The sequence below is a fragment of the Caretta caretta genome, chromosome 2 (genome assembly GCF_965140235.1).
Source record: "Caretta caretta isolate rCarCar2 chromosome 2, rCarCar1.hap1, whole genome shotgun sequence".
Classification (NCBI taxonomy): Eukaryota; Metazoa; Chordata; order Testudines; family Cheloniidae; genus Caretta; species Caretta caretta.
Window position 1 is genome coordinate 62,069,245 of NC_134207.1, and position 26,168 is coordinate 62,095,412.

Consider the following 26,168-nt stretch of genomic DNA (forward strand, 5'->3'; position numbering starts at 1 on the left):
GCTATTAGCATGGGACCCCCATCTCCATAAGATATCCATGCTGGTGGATCTGACTGTAGGATTGCGGCCACAGATTGTTTTGTGGTTCAGCACAGCTTGTTATGCTTTATTAAGGTTAAGGCACAGAACCAGGCGTTCTACCCTCTGCCACAGTCTTTGTGGGACACTGGGAAATCTTTGCCTTGGTTTTCCTCATCTATTGAATGGAGAGGATAATACTTATCTCACAAGGGCATTATGAGGCTAAATTAATTAATTTTTGTAAAGCACTTAGCACCCTTCATCCAGCAATCGCTAAGAACAGAATTATTATTTTTATTACTAAACAATGCCATTGTTCAAGTACATGGGGCTACACCATCAAAGCCAGCCTTTCCCCTATAAAGGAAATACAAATCTGGGTCCTGTACTGTTAGCTGCTAATGCATCTAAAGCAGCCGTTCTCAAACTTCATTGCACTGTGACCTTCTTCTGACAACAAAATTAACTACATGACCCCAGGAGGGGGGACCGAAGACCACTATCCTAGGCGGGGGGGGTAGGGGACGGGGTGCAAAGCTGAAGCCCAAGAGCTTCTGCTGTGGGCGGGGGGCATGTACCCTTACCCCTGGGCAGTGGGGCTTGGACTTGGGCTTCAGACTTGCTGGGACCTAGAGCCAACACCAACCTTGGTGACACCATTAAAATGGGGTCACGACCTACTTCGGGGTTCCGACCCACAGTTTGAGAACCCCTGATCTAAGGTACCACAAGAATTGCCTATATTTTCCATGAAAGGTGTCCAATTTTTTTTAAAATAATCAAGACCCACATGCTGCCATTTGCTACCTATTTGCTTTATTTTGTATGAAGAGGACATACTTTATTTCAATCAATAAAATAGATACTTGGTACGATACAAGAAATCACCACAGTACCTTTTGGAGTACAAATTAAATAACTTACACTGTTTGTCAGTCTCCCACTGTCACACAGATTGCAGTTACAAATTAAGAGAGAACATAAATACAACACATTTCAGATACAGTGACTGTTAGGTAGAGCATGTATTATCTCTTCTCCCCCATCCCCCTCTTCGCATACTGTTTAAAGCTATTATTTAACAGAAACAAATGCTAAAAAATAGACCTTTCAATAGACACATGTTTGATGCCTTGGCCTAGGGGCTAACTTAATGGAGCTGTATGGATCAGGTTACCAGATATGCAAGCATCACAAGCATTAGCCCTCTCTGTTTCCCCATGTCCTGTTAGTCTATCGTTACTAGTCAGGTGGTTTTTGTTGTTATCTTTGGATCAATCTAAAGAGACTAGATCAAAAAAAGGGAGCTCATAGACATAGATCCTGCAAATACGTATGCACATGCTTAACTTTATGCAGCCGAGTGGTCTTGTTGAGCTCCGTGAATACAATTAAGCATGTGTATGTTTGCTGAAGTGCGGCCTATGATAGTGCTTCCATGTGCACAGCTTAGGTCATTGTATGAAGTGGCGTGATGGGGAAATCATTGCAGAGCTGCTGGTGCCTTGTGGAAAAACTTGGGAAACAGTTCTAGTTTCCAGAATAAGTTATCGTTGTTTCTCTTTCATCGTCTTTTATTTCTCAGGGTATTTGCATTTTAATGGCTTGATCCTGCAAAGTGCTGAGCCCCCTCAACTCCCACTGAGGTCAACAGGATTGGAGGGTGATCATCTGATCAGTCCCTAGAAGAGTATAATTGTGTTAAAATATTAATTTGCTCCTCTTTTCTCTTCCTTAGCAGAAACCATCCTTATCTTTCTTTTAGACTGAGACCAAGTGTTGTCACAGAGGATTTTGACTTCAGGTGGGTTATAATGCCCATGAGTATTGCAGTTTAGGTGTGCAGCACTCCCCATGTACTAGATGCTTTATAAAGTGGATGTGCCTTTGCAGAATAAAACTTGTTTTCATACAAATCTCCTTAAGCCTAAGTGCTAATGGCATCCCCTGCTGTATGAAAGATGTGGAGGAGAGACTGCACTCAGCTTTCCTGAGCTATTGGCAATAGCTCTGCTCCTCCACAGCCATGGCCCGTGATATAACTCCCGCACTGCCCCAAGTACAGGCATTAAGGGTATGGCTCAGAGGCTAGGGCCACTGCTACAATACTCCAGTGAGGATGCTCCTCTCTGGTTTACAGAACTTCTATAGCATAAACTGCTGTAGGTCTTTCTGTGAATAAGTTGCTTAGCAGCAATGTTCAGCCACAGACATCAGCACTGGAGACGTCTCCTCTCATTCAGCATCGGATGCCTTCTCCCAGTGCACTGACTGGCAACCCATCCTTTTAACACCTGGCTACTATCCTATTTCAGCAGAAAACATGGGCAGAGTCTGGACCTTTTGAGGCAGGGCTACAAGCTCTCTTCACATCTTACATGGAGCATGCAGAGAAATCTGCTTCTTTCCCATGTGGGGGATCCACTCTTCTGGACTGAGTCCATGTGTGGATCCTGGACCAGAGAGCATTTTGCTTTTAGTAAGAAAGAAAAAGCAAAGAGAAATGCAGGAAATATAATGACATATTAGGCTGAATTGTTTCTAAACAACGATTTTCAAAGTTTTCTAGAGCAATTCTGCACGCCTTTCTAAAGGACGCAGCCGTGACGAAGGCCAGGTGCACTGGATAGCAGAGGTACTAGTTTCTCACTGTTAAAGCTTGATATAAGATCCTGGAGAGGGATCTGTCTATCTGCTGAAAAGGAAACACCTCGAGAGACCGTTTTTAACAAGCACTTTCAAGCTGCTTCATGTCTCTCACACAATCTTCTTAAAGACAATAGTTGTGATGGATTTGACCCGTTTGCTGATGGCTTAGTAACTTGACCTGTATATCGGTACTCTCTAGGTTGGATGGCCCTAAAAAGAATGGGGCGCTCTTACCACATTAGCTGAGGAGTGGGGTAGGGTGCGGTAGGGTGGGGAAGAGATGCTAGCTCAAGGCAGAGAAGGGGAGTTGCACAGTCCCCTGCACCACCTTATTTTAGCCTCTGGCTGTAGGAGTCATTCAAAGATTTAAAGAACTGAGGACATTTTTCCTCTAACAAATGCAAATGGGGATGTGTGTCTTACTTTTCAGCTGTCACATTTCCTTTATTAGGAATAGTCTGATCACATATTGCTGGCATTTGACATCATCTTTTTATCACTTTCTGATTCTGAGACTCTAGGCTGCCTTGATCTTGCCTCACAAGAGATGCTTGTAGAAATGTTTTTTAAAGTGTAGAGTTATGAATACATTCGTACAACTTTTTATTTAAAAGTAAGTTTTAGAGCATTAAGATTGAGATGCAAAAGCTCATCCTTGTAGGTGTTCATTTTGTTCAAAGGGTGGTGCGTGTCAGACAAATTCATGTTGGAGTTCTGCACTGGGACAAATTTAAATACCTTCATTCTGGCAAATGAAGGACTTGATCCTGCAATAACCAACAGGATTTATTAATATTAATAAATATTAATGTGATTTAGGGCTGCAAGATTGGGCTCAGGATTTGTCATTCTTTCAATTTTTTCATATTTTCCTCTGGAAAAGAGAAAAGAAAACAAGGTCGGTAGCTCCTAAACTGAGAGAAATGCAGAGTCAGCAATTTTCCTCCATTTGCACAATCCCATTAAAGTCATTAGCTAATAGCAGTGTTTCCAACAACTGGTACGTGGACTGGCACTGGTTCCTGTGATCTCCTTGATGCAGTTTAGAAAGGCAGGAAGCCGGTCCCTGGTATCAAAAGGGGAAACACTGGCTTATAGGATCAGGCCTCTTGAGAGCAAACCTACTTTAGTGAGTAGTCCAGCTGTGCAATCTATACATCCTTTCTTGCCTCCTAGCATCTCATGCACATGGTGAAATTTTCTGTAGCACAAGTTACATATTACAGTTATACCTAGCACTTGAGCAGGTTCTTCAGAACAAAGTGTCTGCATCTGATATTCCATTGTTGGTACAGTTTGATCTGGACAGGAAATTTTAATAGACTGATCATTTGTCATGGATCAGAGTTTCAGTAAATGTGCACCTGGAAGTCACTCAGGCCCAGAGCCTCAAAGGTATTTGTAGGTGCCTAACTCCCATTGAAATCGGTGAGAGTTAAGTGCTTAAATAACCTCAGTTCTGTCTCGCCCTCCCTTTGTTTACTCCTGTCTCATAAACATCAAAAGTGAATAAAAATGTATTGGGGCATGTCCATCAGCAAAGTGTACGCGATTTAAGGTTTGGTTTTTAACTCCTGTACCTCAGAGAAAATGACATTGGGGTGGGCCTGAATTCAGTGGTGGCAGTGGTACAAAATGAACAGCCGGACTTGGCTTTAATGGCACATTGTAGTTGATTTGAGGTCTCATAGGAATATACAAAGCTTGTTGTAGGCTTTTGTCTTTGTGAATCTAAGTTAATTAGGATAGAACAAGTACAATGGTGAATGAGTCAACAGTAGCTTTAGCATTAGCAAATCAAAGGTGGAATCTGTTACAACTGTATTGGTATCAGAAATATTCCAATAAAATATGGCTGTTGAATTAGCTCACATTCACCTTTTTTCTCCATTATCCTTCCATCTTTCCAGGATAGGCAAATGCCCTGAATAGCACAAGTAATGGTATGCCTTCAGATATTCATCAACAGAGTTACATTCATCCCTAGGGAAATCCTAAAGCATTCTGCCCTTGCTAAAGGAATATTCATCCTGCAATAGCAAAGCTGAGGCTTGTCAGTCAGCCTCAAAGGCACTGTTTGTTGCCCCCAGATATTCTGATTTCTTCTTGTGCTTCATCCACATTTTTCTCAGGATGCCAGGTGTTCCGCACAAGTTGTTGCCAGTCAAAGGTAAAGAGGCATCTGCTTCTGGGGCGAGGGTTAAGTCATGCTCAGTGTTCTTCCTCGAGTGCCTTTTATGGCTAGAGAACAAAGCAGGGGACACAAAATGTTTCTCTGTTGTGGCCCTTTGCCAGGTTCATTCACATTTTCAATGACTAACTAAACAAGCTGAAATAACCTTGCTTTAACATAAGGGAAAGAGCTGCTTAAACTGGGATGTAATTAAATTTGTTGTAAGTAGATCCCTTTTCCAGCCTCCCATTCTTTTGACTCTCTCTAACACTGACCCTCTGTGCCAAGTGAGCAAAATATGGATTAAATATAAATACAATTCAAATAGTGAAACTAACACTGCAAAACAGAGTGACAGCTGGACTGTATTTTGTGCAAACCTCACCTCTTCCTTTGACTCCTCTTTGACCTCATTGTTGTCATGTCTAGAGGCTTGATTCCACAAACCTCCCTGCTCATGACAGCAGTCCCAATGGGCTAGACTGAGCCTAGACACGGCCCCGGCTAAGGGCCAGCACGTGACTGGTCTGCCCCACAATTCCTTTTCTCCCCTCTTGCTCCAGGAGAAGTGACTGCAGCTCTGGAAAGAGTGCAGTTTATTTTCCTCTCGTGCTTGGCCTTCTGTTCAAATCAGTGAGAAGAGAGGACCAGCCAAGGCTCTGCCCATTCCCTTCCCCTCTCTGCCTCCTCCTCATCCATTTATTTGCAAGGTGAAAGTATCCAGGGAGCATGGGCTGTGCTCTGCACCTGACCCATAAGCAAGATCTTGATAGGCTAATGCCTGGTGGGGCCTTTACCCCCCCAATCTAGTCCAATTACTTCAATTCTATCACTTCCTTGTTTGAATATTCATGTGAGAGTTGGGGTTGCAGGATCACATCCTACATTACGGCTCAATCCTAAAAACACTAATGGGTATAGTGTTTACTACTCCCCATTAAAGCCAATGGACTATGGGTAAGGCTATGTTTATGTCACGGAGGTCATGGAAATCACGGAATCCATGACTTCCAGAGACCTCTGTGACATTCTCTGTTTCAGCCCCAGGGGCTGCAGGACTCTGGAGCTGGCAGCCAGTGGGGCCCTGGCAGGGTTCCAGCGACAGGCGACAGGGGCCCCCTACAAGGTTCCAGTGACAGGTGACAGACTCCTGAGGGGGCCCTCGGGATTCCAGCCATGGGTGACAGCCTCGTGCAGGGGAAGGGGAATGCCTTAGGCGAGCAGCTGGGATGTCCCGTTTTCAATTTGGGAAATATGGTCACCCTGCAGCTCCCAGCCGTTGTGGGTGGAGGGGGGAACCCACAGCTTCCACACACCACAGTGGCATGGGAAGCCATGCAGCAGCAAAAGTCACAGACAGGTCACCGCTTCCCTGAATTTTTGTTTATTGTCTGTGACCTGTCCGTGACTTTTACTAAAAAATAACCATGACAAAATCTTAGCCTTAACTATGGGTAAGCCTACGTTGGAGCTGGAGGTGTAATTTCCCGCTCGAGTAGACATACACACACTAGTTCTGATCAAGCTAGCTTGCTAAAAATAAAGAGTAGTCTTAGCAATGTGTGTGATGGGAGGGGTTAACTGCCCTGAGTAAAATCCTGTCCAAGACTGTAGGTACATACTCAGGACAGCTAACCCCTCCCACCTATAGTGCCACCGTGGCTTCATTTCTATTTTAGCACATTAGCTTGATCAGAGCTAGCACAGGTATGCCTATTCAAGCTCGAATTCACATCTCCAGCTCCAGTGTAGACAACTCCTAAGTCTGGTGGTAAGCAGGTAAGCACTAGGCCCAGTAGTGTTTGTGACATCCTTAGATTGTAAGATCTTTGCAGCAGGCACCGTAGGCCAGATCCTCTGCTGATGTAAACTGGTGTAGCTCCATCTATTTCAGTGGAGATACACCAGAGGAGCAGGCCCCAGGTATATAATTTGAGTGTAAAGTGCTATGACATGTCTAAATAATGATGAGAATAAATATGGGCTGGTTGTTACTGCCTCCAGATACCAATGCATTTATCTGCATTAATCTCTGGTGTAACTCGATTGACAGACTAATTTACATGAGGTGTCCAATTGGCCCATAGGAGCCATTTTCTATTTAATATAATTATCTGTTTAGAAATATAAGGAAACTGCACTTTATAGTGCCTCAGTGCTTTGGGTTAAATTCTGCAGATGACTTCAGTCTGAAGTCGTGTAATCAAGGGGTCTGAAGTATGTAATCAAGAGCAGAACTTGGGCCAGTATCTACATGTAATGACCCTGTCTATTCCTTTTACTTTCTAAGGGAGACCTTGGCTTGAGTAAATTGGACTCACCATGACACACTAGTTAGATGTTTATAAATAATTACTCAGACATCACTAACTTTTTTCTAATTAAGCAACTGAAATTAAATTGACATATGTCCAACACTTTAAATAGCCTTAAGATCTAAAATGCCTAGGTTAATAGTGCATAATCAAGAAAATAACACCTTAGGCAAATATTTTGGAAATTAATTACTCATCTACTATAGACCATTGAGGTTTATTACTCCAATCATGGGTAATTTGAAACTGACTTTTTGTATGTGTGTGTGAATTGATGACCTACAGTCTGGGCCACTTGCTGTTTTTCCTTACAGACAGAGCCTTGAAGTCCCAGGCAGAACTACGCTAGGAGTGGGTGGATGTATTGAAAGGGGACTTACACTTCTGCAGAAGCACTGTCCTGTGTAGCTGGCTCTGTGACTGCAGCCCGTTTCACTGTGATATGGGTGACTGGGAATGCTGAAGGTTGCTAGGGAAGAAAAAGGTCATTAAGAAACTTTTACACATTTCTTTAATGAATGGGGACTGCAGGTTACTTGGGGACTTAAGGGGAAAGATTTTTAAAAATACCATAAATTGCTGAAAGGGAGAGCAAATTAAGGGCCTGATCACTGAACCCTTAACCACAAAATAATCCTTACTAATGTGAATAGTCACTTCAATGGAGGTGCTCTTGTGAGCAAGGATCACTCGTGTGAACAAGGGTTGTGAGACTGACACCTAAAAAACCCGGTAGGTTTCACTGCTTTTTTGGTAAATCATTTCTTCGGTACTGAGGGGCAACTACTCACCTGCTATTAGTGGGTGCAACTCCATATTGGGCCCTGACTGTGTCTGTAAAGTGGGGATAATGATCCTGACCTCCTTTGTGAAGCACCTGGAGACCTACTGATGAAAAGGGCTAGATAAGAGCGAGATATTATTACTACCGCTACTTCAGGCTACAACTAGAATGGCTAGTTTTCCTGAGGATGTTGGACTTAATTCACTGTGGTCACTATTACTTAGTGGCTCCACTTTTCTTGAACCAATTTATATGTGTCACATAGGATTAAACTGAGAAGACTAGATCTTCCTTTTTGTGTTTTCTAGGGTTGTTCCAAGAAGCAATCATTAAAAATGTCAGAAATTGCTTTTGCGAATCTAGTCCAATTTGACCAGTTTAAATGCAGGTAGGTGACGTGAATTTTGTATTGGGCGAAAGAGTAAATTCTCTATTCACTGTTTTCACACCATTCATGATTTTATAGATCTCTACCATATCTCTTTTCTAAGATGAACAGCTCAAATCTTTTTTAGTCTCTCCTCATATGGAAGTTGTTCCATAGCCTTGATCCTCTTTGTTTCCCTCCTCTGAACCTTTTCCAGTTCCACTATATCCTTTTTGAGATAGGGCGACCAGAACTGGATATAGTATAAATCCATGATATGCCCACACCGTGAATACAGTGCAATTATCATATTTTCTATCTTATTTTTTATCCCTTTCCTAATAGTTACTAACATAGTCTTAGCCTTTTTGACTGCTGCTGCGCTTTGAGCAGAAGTTTTTCAGCGAGCTATCCACAGTGACTCCAAGATCACTTTCTCTGGTTGTAACAGGCATTTTAGAACTCATTATATATCTAGTTAGGATTATTTTTTCCAGTGTGCATTAGTTTGCACTTATCAGCATTGAATTTCATCTACTAGTTAAAGCACATCACATACAGGTAGCTGGTCTTACTGAATTTTACTTACAGAAGATTTTCCATCCGGCTGATTATCACAGGATTTTGATGACTCTTGTTCAGAAATTCCCACTGCAACGCATAATTAAGATGCTATTATTGGTAATTATTCTCCTGGACTTTATGTAATTAAAAAATTATGTGGAAAGATCCAGTAATTAGAGTTATAGTCCTATTGGATTTGACTATGGCCAATTACAAAGATCTATATCACAAAAGGGCTGACTACCTTTTGTTATATAGGAATGGGAGAACTTGGAATTTTTTAAGTAGACTTGCAATGCGGTAGGGCAAAATCACTCAATCTCCCATTCTTTGGCTTTTGAAATGGTAACTTCAGCTATTAACATTGGACCAAGCCTTCAGGTCCTTACTCCATGCTTCATTGTGCATGGCCTTGTGTGGGGGCAAAAAAGGAAGCTGCAAAGAGCATCTCCCCCTACCTCCCTCAATTCAGGCATTTCCATACTTTTGAGAGCTTCACTTTGCTACCTTAATAATGTTCTTTTAACATTGTTTTTGTGTGTGTATTTTTCTAGATTTATTTTTTAAAGCAAATAGTAAAAACAGAGATTCCATCATATTGCATCATATTGACCCGTATGTGGTTCATCAGCAGGGTTGGATCTCCTCCATTTGAGCTATGGCGCAACTGATAGCAGTAGTAGCTTGTCATCCTCTGTGTGGACCAGATCTAGGGGGATATGAGAGTGCAGATATTTGTTGATAGCAGAGGAATGGTGAGTCTCAGGAATCTTGAGTTCCATTCCAGGCTCTGGAGGGGAGTGTGTTATGGTGGACACAGACACTTCTGCCTATTTCCCACAAGCTTGTCCCGGTCTGCTCCATACCCTCCAACCTGCCCCTCTCCTAGTCCTGACTCTTTTCCCATCCCTGACTCCAGTCTCATTCCCCTCACCTACCCAGTCCCAGTTTCCATTCCTCAGGCTTCTCATACCAGTCCCACTCTCCCTGCCTGCCAATCCTAGTACCCCTCTCCTGGCTCCTTGTTTGATTTCTCCCTCACCCTCGCCCCCACTGTCCCCCAGTCCTAGTCTCACTCCTCAGACTCCTCTTCTAATCTGTGTCTCTGGCTCCTAGTCCCAGTCTCTTTGCCCAGCCACTCCCAATTCTTTCCCCACACTCCAGCTCCTTGTCAGATCTGGCTCATTCCCCCCTTCCACCCTTCATTGGTTCCTAGTCCGAGTCTCCTTGCCCAGTCAGTCACAGTTGATCTCCTCTTGAGCTACTCATCCTGTCTGTGTTTCCAAACTCCCAACCAACTGGCTCTCAGTTCCCCATCATTTGCCTCAGTGGCTCCCAGTTCCAGTGTCCTTGCCCAACCAGTCCCAGCCTCCCCTTTCCCCATAATTGGCTCCTAGTTCCTGCCTCCCCGCCCCACCCCCTCTCCAGCTCCTACTCTCCTTGCCCAGCCAATACCAGTCAGTTTCTCTCCACCTTTAGTCCCAGTCTCCCCAGACTCCTTGTTCCAATCTATTCCTTTCCCTCCTTACTGGCCCAGCTTTTGTGTCTTCTTCATTCAAATCAGATGCCGGCTCCTTCAAACTGAGGCTCACTGAGACTACAGGAGAGAAAGGCTCCCTGCTATCAGTTTGAGTGTTTGGCCTCATCTAGGCCTGAAGCACCTGTTACAAGGTAAGTCCTTCTGAGCCCCAGTAGCTCTGGGCTGGAGCATGCTCAGTCACTGTGGGGATGGTCACAGTGCATGTGCACCCCTGTCAGGCTTGAGCAGGCTCAGTGAAATCTAAGAAGTCTCTACTGATCATGTGTGAACTGTGTTTTTTCAAAGGCTTAGAACTTGGCCAAATTTGGGTGGATTGTCATGGGCAGGCTAAAGGCACTTTCATGACACAAAGGCCACCTCCCTGCCAAGTTTCATGACTGCTATAAAGCATAAGCTGTACAAAAAAAGAGTTGCAAGAATTTTTTTAACATTGGCAAAAAAATGTATTCTCAGAAACAGCTGACCTGTTTTGTACTTCTGGAGGAATTCTGCGCCACTGCACATGCACAGAATTCATGTGCTGTGCAGATTTTTTTTCCGCAGAAAATACATTCTGCGAGAAAGGTACTGTGGTTATGCCTTTCACCCAGCAGGGGCCATTGTGGCACCAGAACAGAGAGCAACTGCTCATGGGCCAGCACCAGCTGTGGATAGGGAAGAGAAGAGGCTGCCTTCCTCACAGTACTCTGGCCATGGGGCCAGGTCAGGAGGCACAGGATATGGGGGGATGGACAGTGTGGGTCACATGGGGCTGCTAGGTGGTCACAATATGGGGTTCAGAAGGGCTAGTTGGCGGGACAGATGGGTGGAGGCTGAGTGGGGGAGCAGGGCCACATGGGGTTGGCGGGAGAGGTACCAGAGTGGGGGTGCAGGGCCACATGGAGATGGGGGAAGGAGGTGCAGGGACATGTGAGGATGGGTGGAGGAGGGGTGGGTGAGTGGGGGTGCAAGGACACATGCTCCTCCATCATCCCTGACTCCCTGAAGCCTTTGCAGTGCTCTTGATTGGTGCGGGAAATACATTTCTGTACCGTAGCTTAAATTAATTATTACTCAGAGTTCTCTATTAATATGCCTAGTAAGGAATCTATTTGTCAAAAAACATTTTCTGAATCTTTTTTGTTGTCTGTATTGTTATAGACATAGCTGTTTGTATTATTTTGGTAATTTATTTCAAAATACGTATCAACTGGCATGTTTACATTGTGTTATTGTGACAGATAAATATGCAGAATTTTGTAGAATTTTTCATTTTTTGGCATTGAATTTTTTTGAGATACCCATTTTAATGAAAACTTCATGAAACTAGAAGGCTGCAACATCAAATGATGTTCTGAGCAATCAGCACAGAGATGGCAGCGTAATGAAGTCAAAGCCGAGGACTTACTGTGCTTGGTGGGACAGAATCTTTCCTGTTCATTCTGCAAGCGGCCAAAGTTCTGCACCGCATCTTTGTACAGGACTTGGGTGAGATCGCCTTGGCTTGGAAGCAAATCCTCTGTCCTGTAGGGCTGATAATCAGACACTGCTACCACCTACAGGAAAGAGACAAAACTCCAATTACAAACGTCCTTCATTGGAGCTATGTATGAATGTAAGGCATTCAAGTCATTACATTGGAATCTCTATCATTGGTTCTGTTGCATTTAGTCCTTCAACCTGTTTCCCCATAAATGAAAGGGGAATATTTTGATTTTGAAGTGTGAGCATGAGGAATGATAAACATGTTGGAAAATGACCTGCATTCTCTTTGCAGTTGCAATATGTATGTGCATCTTCCCGTATTTATCTCAAGGGCTAAAGTGAACATTTAAAAAGTGACAACCGATTTTGAAAACAGTGGTTTTTGGATGCCCAACTTGAAACACTGTGGATATAATCCTCCGTAGTCTTGTACCTGGGGCAGTCTTCTTCCCGGTTCGTCTTCGTGCTCGGAGCATCCTCTCCACAGACTGCAGGGGTGTGCATGTGGCTGCTTGCTTTAGTGGCCCCTTGAAGAGCACAATGAGCTTGCTTTTGCTTGCAAGAGGTCAAAGGGGAGCTCAAAAGCTGGGCTGCCACAAGAGGGGTGAAGGCACACACCACAAGCCTGCACTCTCCCTAGCCATAGTCAGACACATTAGCCATTGCACCACTGGCCCCTGTACCTTAGATTCTCTCTGGGATGGCCGCGCTGCCTATGTGAGGCAGAATGGTCGCATGAGGGGAGACCTTCGCACTCTCAGCTCTGCCTTCCTCTCTCAGAAGACCAGGAGAGAATGCAAGAAGAAAGGCATCAGCGGGCAAAGGAATAGGGAGGGTTTAAATTCTCATAGATTATTTCCCGGATTTCCCCCCCTACCCTGCATTTGGGGCTTCATGCTTCAACTGCGCTGCTGGTGCTCAGAGCCTCAGCTCCGTGGCGCACTCCTGGGTTCCGGGCTTCAGCCCCATGGGATGTGCTGGAGGTTGGGGTCCTGGGGTTCCCCCATGAGGCCCTGCAGAGCCCCTGAAACTGGTACTCTGCTTCCCCCAGGCATTTGAAAATATTTACCTCCCTCTTCCGGACAGCTCCAGCTGCATTTAAGCCCTGATTCCAAGGATGCCAATAGCCGTAGGCCTCTTGCTGCTGCTCAGGCAGTCACTACTGGCCCTCCTGTAGCTACTGCAATCTCCCAGTCCCCCTGTAGCAGCTACTCACACTCTGCAAACTCCCAAATGTGGTGCCCACATATTAAGTGGAGTTTGATGATAGGAGCACATTATCCACACTCTTGAGGATCTGCATCAGCTGTTACTAAGGTGCATGCAATCCAAGCTGTAACAAAACCCTGGATGGTTTGGAACCTGGTTATTGGAGGCCCATCACACACTGCCATAATTTGGTCAGCAGAGACACTCAGACTGCACCATTATCAATTGGATGAAGCTGCTGCTGGCAGGACATTCTCCATTCAGATCCTCAACTATGGGATTTTGCTTTCCTCCTTGCTCTGCCAGAGGCCAGATGTATTAATTTTAGGGCACTCTGCAAAGCCCATCTTTTCTTCCTGGCCCTGGGGACAGGGTAGGGAGTGGATTGCTCTCCCCCTTGATGTATGACAGAGGATGTCACACCCTTTTGTCAGACTGGAGGAACTTCAGTTCCTTTGCTTTGAAGTTGGCCTTGAGAGGGTATCTTTGTAAGTATGATGCTAGTTGTGAGGGCAAGAAAGAGTATGTGATAGGTTCTGATTTATGCAATTTATGACATGGAGGTGGATTGCTGCATCTGCACAGAGCCTCACTGACTTCAGGAAAGCTTTGTGTAGGCCCAGTGGTACACCTGTGCCTTGTAAATTTCAGGCTTCCATGTGTACATGGGTAAGTGGTTTGTTTTCAACTCTGTGCTAATCGTAGGATGTATTTATTTAGCCCTGTTACCTATGTTTTTTAAGATTTCTAGTTATATTAGGGACAAGAAGCCTTCAGGCATGAGGAACCATAGCAATAAATTATAACATTTCTGTCACACTAACTCAAATGTAACAGCATAACCCTCTACTGAACATTCCCACATACGCATACATTTGTTTGCTACATCTAACTAATAGCAGTACATTTTCACAGTTCCTTATCTCCTAATGCGTAATTTCATCATGACTGGGACTACCCAACGTGTTACTATAAGAAGTCAAGATGTAGGTGGGCCAGGAAACCAAACCTGTTGCAGCCCAGTTTAGATCTAAACAAGATTTGACACTGGTTTAGGTCATCAGGAACATGTTGGGTAAATCACATAGATTATTTTGAAATCACTTTTCTTTGCTAGATGTAACAGTAAATCAAAAGCTATGTGGGTTTTGAAGTTATTCAGGTGAATTGCCAATTATTGGCAGAACCATCCACATCAAGTAGCATTACTAAGCTTCTCTCTAAATATTTGATTACTGTTTTTACTATGCTTTACTGGGTTACCCTGTTCTCATGCTCCTGAATTCAGAGGCCAATTTTCACCGACTTCTGTTACTGAGTTCAACAACTGGTAGTTATGGTTTAACAGCAGTGAGGCAGTACACAGTGGTGCTGTCTCGTAGCGCCGGTGTTAAAAGGAGCTTGGAACCCAGTATGAAAAAATGGGCAAGGTAGGATTGAGGCGTGTCGCACAATAATGTGCGGGCTATGGCAACAACACACAAAAACACTCTTGGAATGAACAAACAGCATTCCCATTCCAAAGATCCAAGCAAACAAACAAAGGTGAAGCAATTAATTACATGACTTTGATTGTGATTTTGTAGCTTAGCCTCTAAAGAATTATGCAGTCAATGGAAAAATGTCATATTTTATGAGCTACGTTCTTGTCACTGGGCAGACTAGGCACTAATTTTAGCAGTGGAAGTGCTAGAGTGTACAGCAATATTTGCCACTTTTTTTGCCATGTAATCAAATGTCAGTTTCAATCAAGACTATTTTTCGGTATTCAATCAAGATAATTCCAGTCAACATTTTGGGGGAGGAAGAAGGGAGAATGGGAGGAACAGATGAGGGGTGTCCTACAGTGAAAATGTAGGAAGGTCAAAAATGAGCATATTGAGGGAACATTTGAATTTTTAAATCATGAGTCTTTTTGTTAATTTCCATGATTGCCCTCTTGGAAAGGATTAATTTTAAAGTGACTGAGGTTACCTCACAAGGTCAGTCACATGAATGTATAAATCACTTAATACAACACTGGCATGCTCCAGTGCTGCTGCTATGAAAGAACCTGGCAGGTTTCCAGATTGCTTGCTATTTTTGCTCTTGTCTGGGATTAAATTTGTGCATCCACTCAGATTACCAGGGTAGAAGACCTCATGCCACCCAGGCAGAGCTGCAATGCTAACAGTAGGCAGATGTACAAATGAAAAAAATATAACTACTCCTTTTCTTTGTATGGAAGAAAAGTTGACCATCACAAATATCCTCAAAGGCTCGTATTTTCCAGCACGTGCAATGCTATTGGATGATTACACATTAGTCAGCTGCACTAAACTGAAGCATGGAAATCAACAATTACAAGGTTTGTGTGGTTAGTTAGTTATTTTTGAAAGCCCAGTTTATGTCCTTATTTTCAGTGCATAGACTATCCTTGTGCTGTGGTGCTCTGATTGTAAACACGGGATCATCAGCACTGACAAAAGAGGACAATCAAGAGGATTATTCTCTAGGAGTGGAAGAAAAAGAAACTATAAATATGTACAAGATTTCTTTTAAAAAGTGACAAGACAGGCACACACAGCTCAAATTAAATGTTGCAGAAGTCACTGCCTAATAGTAGCGATAAAGGTATAATGAGATTATAATGATTATGCTAAAGGATAAAAAGGGCTGAACAGGATTATGACTAGAGCTGGTAAAAAGTTTTCTGTCAGAAAATGCTGATTTGGTAAAATCAAAATGTTTTGCAGGAATGTCTTGATTTTGTCAAAAATTTCAACAGGCGATTACCTAAACATTTCATTTTAATCAGGTTTAAACTAATTTAGATGTATTTTGTTTTGACTTTAGCATTTCAACTTTAATATTGTATATTAGTCAAAACAATGAAGTTCAAATGAAATGGTAAAGTCCAAATGCAGTATGTCACAATATTTTGTTTCCTGAAAAATTCTGAGATTTCAATGTTTTTGTCCTGATTTAGGACAAAACCAAATTTTGAAATCTCTGAATTTCCCATGGAGTTGAGATTCCATTTTTCTGGCCATTTTAAATTATGATTTAGGATTGTAGGAATGAATGTTTGAGAATGTTTTTACTCATTCAAACACCTTGAGTGTAAACTTTCTGCTGGGACTGATCTTTTTGAGGTTCATGTTCCATTTAAGACCTTCCCATTAAGATCTATGAATGCAATGGGCTGACTGAGCAACCAAAAATAGGCACTGGGATTGGAAGGAATGTAGTGTGATGGTGTTTTCAGTCCATTGATAGGTATGTGACACAGCAGAGGTAGGGAGGATTCCTGAAGTAGAGAGTGGAGCCTGCTGACTCTGGAGCACACAGTGAGAGAATAATCCAGAAGGGAGGGAGCAGCCGGGGAACTGGAGAAGAATGTCTGTGACAATGGAAGATGGTGGTGAGAGATTTCTATGTAGGGAGCTCTGCAGAAGAAACAGGTCTGTGGCAAGCACAAATACCTTCCAGACAAAGTCTCAAAGCTGATAAAGAGGGGTCTAGATAGAATGAGAGAAAGATGAGGCAGAACTGTCAAAGAAAGAGCAAGAAAGAAAGACAATAAAGGGTCTTGGAGGGCATTATGACCTGGCTAGATGGATTTTGGCAGGGCAAGGGAGGGAAAAGGGGGCCCTAAGACAAGAAAGCCAGGCCCAAATAGCTGAGCCAGAGTATCCGAGCCTGCCAAATGGCCTTTCACAGGGGCTAAGTCTAACACTTATGTTATTTCCACTGCAGCAGTGCGGAGAAGATGCACTCAGGATTGGGGCCCACAGGAGCTGTACGGACACATAAGTAGACACAGTCCCTGCCGTGAAGAACTTACAGGCTAATTAACGGAAAGCTGCAACAAATGAGTGTAATAAACAGTAGGAGGGAAAGGAGAAGTGAGGATGAGGACAGGATCACACATCTGCACAAGCTCACTATTTAAGCTTTTGAAAAGTTAAAAAGTTTAATAACTAACTGCTCGGACTCCTTTGGGTTCACTTGTTAGCTCTCCTTCACGCCCACACAAGGGAGTCAAAAGGTATAAGGAACCCCACTACTTCCTTGCATGGGCTATCCGGATTGGTGGAGCTTTTGTGTGTGTATGTGGCGGGGGAGGGGGAAGGATCAACTGCTGTCAGACTGTTGCTCTCTTTAGCAGTTGGGTGAGGAGTGAGGTAATCAGGAGTGGGGGAGTGGGCACAGCCTTGGCTCCAACCCCCAATGCACAAGTCAATGCTCTCAGTGCACAAACTAATGGTCCAGAACTGGCACAGAGGGAAAAACAAGCTGTGCTAGCAAAAAGGGCTGGCACAGATTGCATCACCCTGGATCAAGGGGGAAGTACCAGACTGTAAGTCTCAGAGGGAGTCACAGGCTGGTTCCTGAGGTGAACTACCCTCCCAGCTCCTTCAGACAATCATTTTCTGACAAGATATTAAGTCATTAATTTTGTTATAATGTTTTAAATTAATTTTGAATAATTTTGCTTGAAAAACAAATCTTTTTGAAGAGTTCAAAAAACCTTTTTCTAAATACCTGCAATTTTCCAGAAATGTTCTAAATGTTTTCCCAAGCTCCAGACGCCATTTCAGTTCTATGCTCCCCATGCCCTGACCTGGAAAGGTCTGCTTTCCCATTTATGAGATTTTCAAGGAGAAGTTAAGTCAACTTGAATACAAAAAAATGGATATTTTTCTTACTCTCTTTGTTCGGATGTGTTGCGTGCTTTTGGCTTTTCTTCTAGCTGGACTACATGCTGCAAAGAGAAGGAAAGAAACACAATCAAAGTGCAATAGTGGTTGACACGAGAGACGACAGCTTCAGACATGGATGTATATTATAAATTATTTAGGATTTTGTTGATTAGCAATAGAAACTGGAAAATCTTAGGTTGGTGTAATTTGTTATGAGATCATCAAAAAGGCAAGCACAATTTATTTGAAATGTCATTACCAGCTCTGATGCTGTGTCTTTGTAACACCAACAGACTGCGGACGTTGGCGGGCAGGATCAAACCTGGGGCCTCTGGAGCTTAGCGCATGAGCTACAAGCCATATGACTCTTAGTGAAAGCTGGAGAGCAGACTCATTATTCTCTCTCTCTAAGTGGTCTCAGAGCCACTAGATGGGACAGAACACCACACCCAGGAGGAGTGTGGGTTACACCTTCACTCTGCCTACAATAGTGTGCAGTGCTAGGATAAGTTTCTTGTTCCACTGAAAGAACAATGGGGTATCAGGCATAGCTGGCAACATAGGAATTGTGTTTTGATGGCTGTTTGATGACAATATTTGTGATTGTCTTGAAACGCCATGTAATTACATGAGATTCTTGGCTTTCCTTTAAAAAAAATGTAAATTTCTAGCTCTTGTAATTCAGGAGAGAAGCTGGAAAAAATGTGGCCACAATGCACCCAAAAGACTCAAAAACTAGAAGATAAATAAAAAGAACCCAAAAGGTGGCATTAGTAATATCTCATGTAACTATTTTTAAGCCAATGTCATGATTTTTTTAAATTGGGATTGGCAAGGCTGTAGCAGTGATGTTAGGTGAAATATGCACTTGAAAATAGTTTGTGCACATTCCTTTTACTCATGAAACTTAGGAAGCAGATGCAAAGGCTCTATAGTAGTAGATGGAGCTTCTAACTAAGTCTCCAAATGAAGCTGATTTTCTTCAAGGAGGAAACGGGGTAATGTGGCTCTCAAAATCTACAATGCTTTTACTTGCATCAAATGCCACCCAGGGGAAGACCTTCAATTCAAGTGACCTCTGCAGAGGAAACACAACCTCTTGCTTTCTTCTAATTGGGAAATAAAAGCAAGAGGGGACATTGCCTGAAAAAAAACATCCCTCTCAGATTTTAGGGTCACTGTGTAGCTGCCATATTGTGAAGTTCTCATTCATTAGAGCTGTGTGAATAGTTCCTTTCAAACTTTACCTGGTTTCATTACCCAACTGACACAGCCCAAGCTAAAGACATTTTTGGAGAGGGCCTAGGCCCAGACTCAAGTAAACATGGGCCAGTTTATAGTTTTATATGGAGACGAGAGGTAGGTTTGAACGGTGGACTTCAGAGCCAGGTAATCTAGCTGTGCTGATGGAACATATTTGTGACACACTCTACCTCCAGAATGACGCCTTGTAACCCCCATATTCATCATTCATATATTGTTGTGATATTTTGTACAAAGCATGCCATGTAAGGTATCATATGAAAAGTCATGATCTGCTGAAACCCACTGTTCTGTCCAAATATGTCTATCATTAGTGTGTATAAAGTTATGAGATTGTGCTGTATGGTTGTTACTGAAACATGTTGTAAGTTTGATAGTGGCATGCAAAGGCTCCCTGCCCAGATGGGTGTTGACCACCCGTTAATCAACTCAACTATCGAAGCACCACACAATGGGAATGGCTTGATTACTGTGACTTGGGGGTTGCTTGATCACTGTGACTCAAAGTCCACCAGGACATGCCTGGGCTAGTGTCTGCCAGGCACATGGGCCAAGGGTATAAAACAAGGGACAGTAGCATCATGTCTTAGCCTTTCTCTTCCCGCACCTATGCTGGACACAACCGGGATGCCAAGAAGACAAAGATCATCAGAGAAGACTGGTCCAGGCTTCAGGGGCAAGTCTGTGCATTAAGGACGGTAACATCCAGGGGGTGAGAACATTGCTTGATCTAAATACTGCCTAGTGTAATAAGGTTTAAGATTTAGATTGTGCACTTATTTTTATTTTCTTTGGTAACATCTCTGTGCTTTTATGCCTACCATTTATAATCACTTAAAATCTATCTTTCTGTAGTTAATAAACCTATTTTATATTTACCTAAAACAGTGTATTTTGCTTGAAGTGCTAGGGAATTCTCAGCTCAGTTACAAAGGCTTGTGTGTGTCCTCTCCACATTGAAGGAGGGATGGGCTGGGTTATAAACTTACACTGGTCAGGCTTCTGACCAGGGCAGAATGGTACAGCTCAGGGGTGAAAAGTCAGGGAGCTGGGGGGAATTGGCTGGTGCCTTTCTGCTTGTGATTCATGAGAGGCTTTGGGTGTTTTCATGCAATCTAGCTGGGTGTGGGGCTCCACCTGCTGTTGTGCTGAGTGATAACAGCTCCTGGTGGGGTTTGCTGCTTGTCACTAGCAAGGCATTGTGAAAGCCCAGGCGGTACCTCCCTTCCAGGTTGTACCCCAGGGATCCCATCACAATATTAATGACTTTTTATTAAGCTATGAAGAGATATACATTATTGCCCCTTTGGCTTGAGCAGTTAACTACTATTCTGGGTCTAGCTGTATTGTTTCTGTTCAGAGAGAAAACTGATAGTACGAGAGCGATTTCTTTGCTGCAATCCCTTTTATTTGCAAAAAACATAGGCAAGTCCTGTTTCCCTGAACACAGTGGAAACAAGGAACAGCAGGCAGTGTCCTTGCTTACAATTCTAAGCCTGCCTGTTCAGCCAGCACTCTGTCCAAAAGAAACTCTCTTTCTTGGCTTCATCTCGGAGCCATGCTACCCCATGCTTCTCTCACTGCTGCTTGCTTCTGCCACTGATGCACAAACCTGCAATCCAGTCAATGCCCTTGTGTTTTTGCCATCCATTCCCAGAGAAACCCCTCTTATTCTCCCTGAGCTATTTTGTACTCAGGAGTTCCATGTGGCCAGTGCTGTGGGTAGTGGCTTCTATACTTTCAGCTATATTAGTGCGTAAAGGAGCTCAATTGCTTCTTCCATTTAGGCAGAATGGAAGGCAGCTAGCATACCCATCTGCTTCAATTAGGGCTTTGCTTGCCCATAGATCAACGACGTGCTTGCTGGTAGCCACCAACATCCTCCAGCACAACAGTATATTTAAGCTGAATAACTGTGTGGTCTTGTGTTTCCTCTCCCCATCCCCTTCTTGTGACTTGTTGCCTTTCTTTGTATCTTTAAAGCTAGATTGTAAATTCCCTGGGCCAGGTTTGGCCCCGGTCTTACTCCCTGTGCTGTAAAGTGCCTAGCACACATTTGAGTGTTGTGCAGTAATTAGGAATAATTAATCATTTCTACATCATTCAGACGTGCAGGATTTGGTGTTCTGGTTCAGGTCCATTACAGAGACAGGTGGCAGGTTGCAGCTGCGAAGTTCAGATCCAGATCTTAATCCAGATCCAAACTTTGAGACTGGGGGAGTCATAGGGTTATATGAGCCTGCAAGATTCGGCGAGTCTAACTCCCTGTCAAGATGCAGAATTTGTTGTGTCTAAGCTGTCCAAGACAGATGACGATCCAGCCTCCTTTTGAAAACCTCAAATGAAGGAGCTTCCACAACCTCCCTAGGCAGTCTGTTCCATTGTCCAACTGTTTTTACAGTTAGGAAGTTTTTCCTAAACTTTAATCTAAATCTGTTTTGCTGTAGTTTGAGGAGGTTTTGGGGCAAGCGTTTCTGTTCCGGCTTAAACTCTGGTCAAAACCAAATGAAGCCTGCAGTTTTGGATGGTTTGTTGCAAAATCAGGTGTAACTCTTAATCTCCAGTTGAGTTTTACTTTGAGTTCTTGGGATCATTCAAATTCAGGGGTTACCAACACAAATTAACATTTGTAAGGCGCTTTGAAGATGTGTTAACTCTAGGTATTATAATTTGACTAATGAATCATTTAATGCAATGATTCTGGCTCTCTCTATACTACTATGAGGTATCGTTAATATTGGACGCTCATCTCCCATTAATAATACCTTGCTCTTACACAGAGTTTTTCATCCAATAGTCTGAAAGGGCTTTGCAGAGATGAATGTGTCTGACCATGCAGAGTTTACAGAGAGGGAAACTGAGGCATAGTGAAGTTAAGATCAAAGCTTTCAAACTTGAGTGCCTAATGTTGGGCACCTAGACTCATATTTAGGCCCTTAAATAAGTGGCCTAATTTTAGAGGTGCAGAGGACCTGCAGCTGCCACAGAAAATCAGGCCACTATTTAGATGTCTTAATATGGATTTAGGTGTCTAACTTTAGCAACCCAAGTTCAAAAATTTTGGCCTGTATTATGTTTCCATGGTTATACAGCAAGACAGTAGCAAAGGCAGGACCCTGACTTCCAGGTCCATGCTCTAAACTCTAGACAATACTGCCTCACTATAACACATGGTGCTTGCTCACTTGGCTCACTACACTGAGCATGTACCCCCAATGGAAGAAATAGTTACAGGTAAGTATAAAATGTGACACAGTGCTCAGCTGCGGGAGGGGGCTGTATAAGCATCAGTTAAAATAATACACATGCCATTAAGCGGTTATGGCTCCAGTTTTACCAAGTTCATGAAGTGGGAAGGAATTCATAGGCATCCCTACAACCTTTTGCCTGGTGAGGTTTATATTTGAAAACAGTGCAAGAGGGGGACAAAACCAACTGAACAGAGTGGAGGGGATTTTCCATAAATGATATAAATAAGCTATGACTCGTTTTTGAGCCCAGAGGTGTCCAATGAAATGAACAAACAAAAAACCCCACACGCAAGCCTAGATTTCACTGGGTAAGTGATGACTAAATTCACTGATGCCTTACAAACAAAACACTTAATTAAAGATGGGGGCAGAAAAGTTTAACTGATAGAAAAATTACCCATGTCTTTCAGGGCAGTTAACCTATTTAATGTTTTACTGAACAGTGCAGGGTAGTGTTGAGTTTCCATATTTTCTCTAATTTGGGGAAATGTTTTGTTATTTGAATTATGTTGCTGATGCCCAGATACTCCTTGGTGAGTGCCTGATAAACATGTGTAATGATAATAACCTTGCACATTTCAGCTTATTTGTGAGCCACTGGCCAAATCATTGCGTGTGTTCTGCCAATGTAAGCAGCAATCAGCCTACATGAGCTGAGGAAAGGAACTGCATGAAAGGGAAGTCACAGCACTGGCAAACATAGAGCTACTTGAATAGCCATTGAAGTATGAGTGAATCATGAAGCTAGACATTAGTGACCCACTTGCACAGGAATACGACAGCAGTGAAAACGGTGGAGAGACCATTGTGAACATATTTTTCTTGACGGGATATAAATTCTAGCAGAAACATGCTTCTGTAATTTGCCTGCTAAAAGGATGTTTATGTGAATGAGTCGCAGAATTTAACAGATGAAAACAGTTACAATGCTGGCCACATCAGTGTGTCTATTCATGTTGTGGAAATAAGCAGCAGAGTGCCTACATTTACAGCTTGCAAGTGCAGATTAGATCTGTCCCCCTTCCCCACCCCAAAAACAGTTTTTCATGCTTTTATCTGGCTTCTTTTGGTATAAGCAGTTACTGAGTTTAAACTATGTTGTTCAATCAAATGGATACTGTGTTTTGTCTGGTATTTATTCTTCAAATCACCAGATGTAATTCATGTTAATACACATTCATTCCTAGGACATGATTTTGGAAATGTTCCCCTTATTGATCGAGCAGACACTTGCTCAATATATAGCCAGTTCCGGTGAGAGAATAATTCTTCATGGAATTACATTGTTATTTTCTATGTCATAAATCAGCCCTACTGTTTTGAGCTATGCCTTATTGATCACCTATTCAGAATATAAACAAAATCACATGGCATCAAGAACATTCATCTCACATTTTTTCCTGTGGAAATATTTCACGTCGACATTGTCCAGGCATCTGCATCCATTAGCTTCAGAACAACTAGAGAACACAGAAGTGCAAGTACAATACAGTAGAACAAAGAGATGAGTTTATCACTTGAAAGGATTTCTCTACTGGTAAAACATTTTAGATAAACGACAGCACTGTCTGTTACTCTGCTTTAACACGTACTCACATTTGGATGAAATCACAGTGGTGAAAACTTCTAAATTTTCATCGCTGCAGCTGTATATCTGGTGCATTTTTCACCTCTCTCTTCTGACTGCCTATCGGCTTCAGGCAACTGCTCTGAACTTCTGGTAAATAGGTTTCACTAATCCAATCTGGCTCTGTGATCATTGTCCAGGTCTACAAAAGACAGACTGATGCTGTGATCTCATCTCATTCCATATTCTTAATTGCAACATTTTCTACTACCATCTGTCTTTCTATGAATTCTATTAATGCAAAGATTTAATTTAGCTGTTACTTAAGCCTTTGCCACATTTTATTTTGTGTGTCCTTCCTCCTATACGGTTTGCCAAAGCCTCAGGAATAAAAGTGGTTAGTAATGTAAGCAAGTTGGGGCTGTTTTGTACAGCTGGTGAATTATCAAATTGGATATCTGCTCTTTGCAAAGCTACTGCTAGGCATTCTTTTTATGATTTTTCTTAGGTTTAATGTTATATATTCTTTTACATTTTTACGTCTCTCCATATAATGGGAATCCAGTAGTTGACACATGTAGTAAGAAAAGTATGTGGTACTTCAAAGTTTCTATAATTGCATATGTACAGACGATAGTGCCTAGATCCTTGGTATCTTGACCAAAATTTTCAAACATGGGTGCCAAAAGTTGGGAACCTAAATCTATATTTAGGCACCTTAACAAATGTCTAATTTCCAAAGGTGCTGAGCCCGCATTGAAATCGAAAGAAGTTGTGGCTCTTCGACAGCTCTGAAAAATTTTTGGGTGTGTAAATTCAGATTTAGGCACCTATAGTTGAAAATTTTGGCCCTAGATACTACATGTGATGGGTGTATTAGAAATGCCTTGGATAGATTTACTAGAGCACTCACATAACTCGTGTAATAGTTACCCCTAATTATTGTGCTTCTATTATATCAGTCCATTGGGAGGCACATTCACTACCAGCATGCAAATGTAATTGACACAGAAGTTAAACTAGCCCTCCGCTAGAATTGTTAACAATCCATTTTTGTATGCGGAGCTCTTCCTAAGCTTGAAAACTTCTCTCTCTCACCAACAGAATTGGTCCAATAAAATATATTACCTCACCCACCTAGTCTAACATCCATTATTGACATCCCCAGATGACAGGTGCAAGAGAAATACTGGCTGTCACTGTCATTTTAATGCAATCTTTTTTCTTTAACCCCCCCCTCCCCCCGCAATATTTAACCATTTATAATCCTGGACCAAGAACTGTTTCAGCTTTAGGGGTTTCATAAGAGGACGAAGAACAAGCTGGCATCACTTGTTACCTTCCAGGGCAGTTTCCTGCTGTTTCAGGGAAGCAAAGCTATTAGGCAATCCATTGTTACAGAAAATGCTGGAGTGTTTAAAATGATCAGCGGGATGGCAAAATAATCAACCAAAAGTTCAATTAGTTTTTGATTTATTGTGCCACATGTTCTGCTTGTATGACTGATGTCATTAACATCAGGCTCGGCTGGCGTGTTCATCTGTCTCTGCCTGGCTCTCTCCGAACAGGGACACACTCAACAGATGGGGAATTTCACGGCCACAAATGGAATTGTTTATCTTTCTATTGTTCTTGTGTCAAGCAATCAAACCAAATCCGTTACCCACCAATCAAAAGATCAGCGCACCATCCTTTCAGCCGCAGAGGAGGTTATGCAGTGGGGATTTAAAGCTTTTTAAAAGGATAGAAAAATAAGCAAACCGAACACTGAACTGTAGACAAAAATGGAAAGCAAGAACAAATTTAGCCTTTTTTTAACCTGCAGATTTTAGGAGGCTTAGGAGAGGAGATGCTTCCAGGTTTTAGCCATTAAATGTTTTTCTAATTTGGAAATATACTTGAGATTTAGTTTTTTTGGTTTGATTGTTTTTTAAAATCACAGATGTAATTTGGCTTTTGTTGTATTTTAAAATAAAACCAATGATTGGCATTTCACTGTTTCCCTCTGGGCTTGGAGGTGGAAACAAAATGTCAAATTTAAGAACAAAAAGCTGGTTACATGTTGGCATAAGGCTTTATAGCCTGGGTCTTGAGCAGGCAGCTCTGAACATCCAGTCCTATAAGAGATTTTGTACACAGTGGATAACAGTTACCCCTGTGCGAAAAACCAGCACAAGGTCTATGCACCACCTAAGATCACACAATACAGTACAAGTGAGCCTTAACAAGTGCATAGGCCTTGTGCTGGATCTCTGCATTGGGATCGATTTCACCCAGTTCAGAAAATGAGCCTTCTGCTTCATTTTCCTCCACTCC

At 42.6% G+C, this 26,168-nt stretch overlaps 1 protein-coding gene across 1 annotated transcript; it reads right to left on the reverse strand.

Annotated features, from left to right (window-relative positions):
* Window positions 1-820: 820 nt before the first annotated feature.
* Window positions 821-24,073, reverse strand: VXN (vexin). The gene is made up of 6 exons (XM_048840831.2): window positions 23,882-24,073; window positions 17,778-17,833; window positions 11,801-11,948; window positions 8,899-8,960; window positions 7,539-7,627; window positions 821-4,911 (listed from the first exon to the last, which is right to left on the reverse strand). The coding sequence occupies exons 1-6, from the start codon at window positions 23,946-23,948 to the stop codon at window positions 4,725-4,727; spliced, it is 609 nt and encodes a 202-aa protein (XP_048696788.1). The 5' UTR covers window positions 23,949-24,073; the 3' UTR covers window positions 821-4,724.
* Between the last annotated feature and the right edge of the window lie 2,095 nt (window positions 24,074-26,168).

Bases quoted from the DNA above. Each gene is read 5' to 3' on its own strand.
- VXN (XM_048840831.2), bottom strand. From the start codon at position 23,948: ATGCACCAGATATACAGCTGCAGCGATGAAAATTTAGAAGTTTTCACC. The intron at 17,834-23,881 runs GTGAGTACGTGT...TTCTCTTTGCAG, and splicing joins CACTGTGATTTCATCCAAAT to CATGTAGTCCAGCTAGAAGA. The intron at 4,912-7,538 runs GTAAGTCCCCTT...TTTGTTCTCTAG, and splicing joins GACAGTGCTTCTGCAGAAGT to CCATAAAAGGCACTCGAGGA.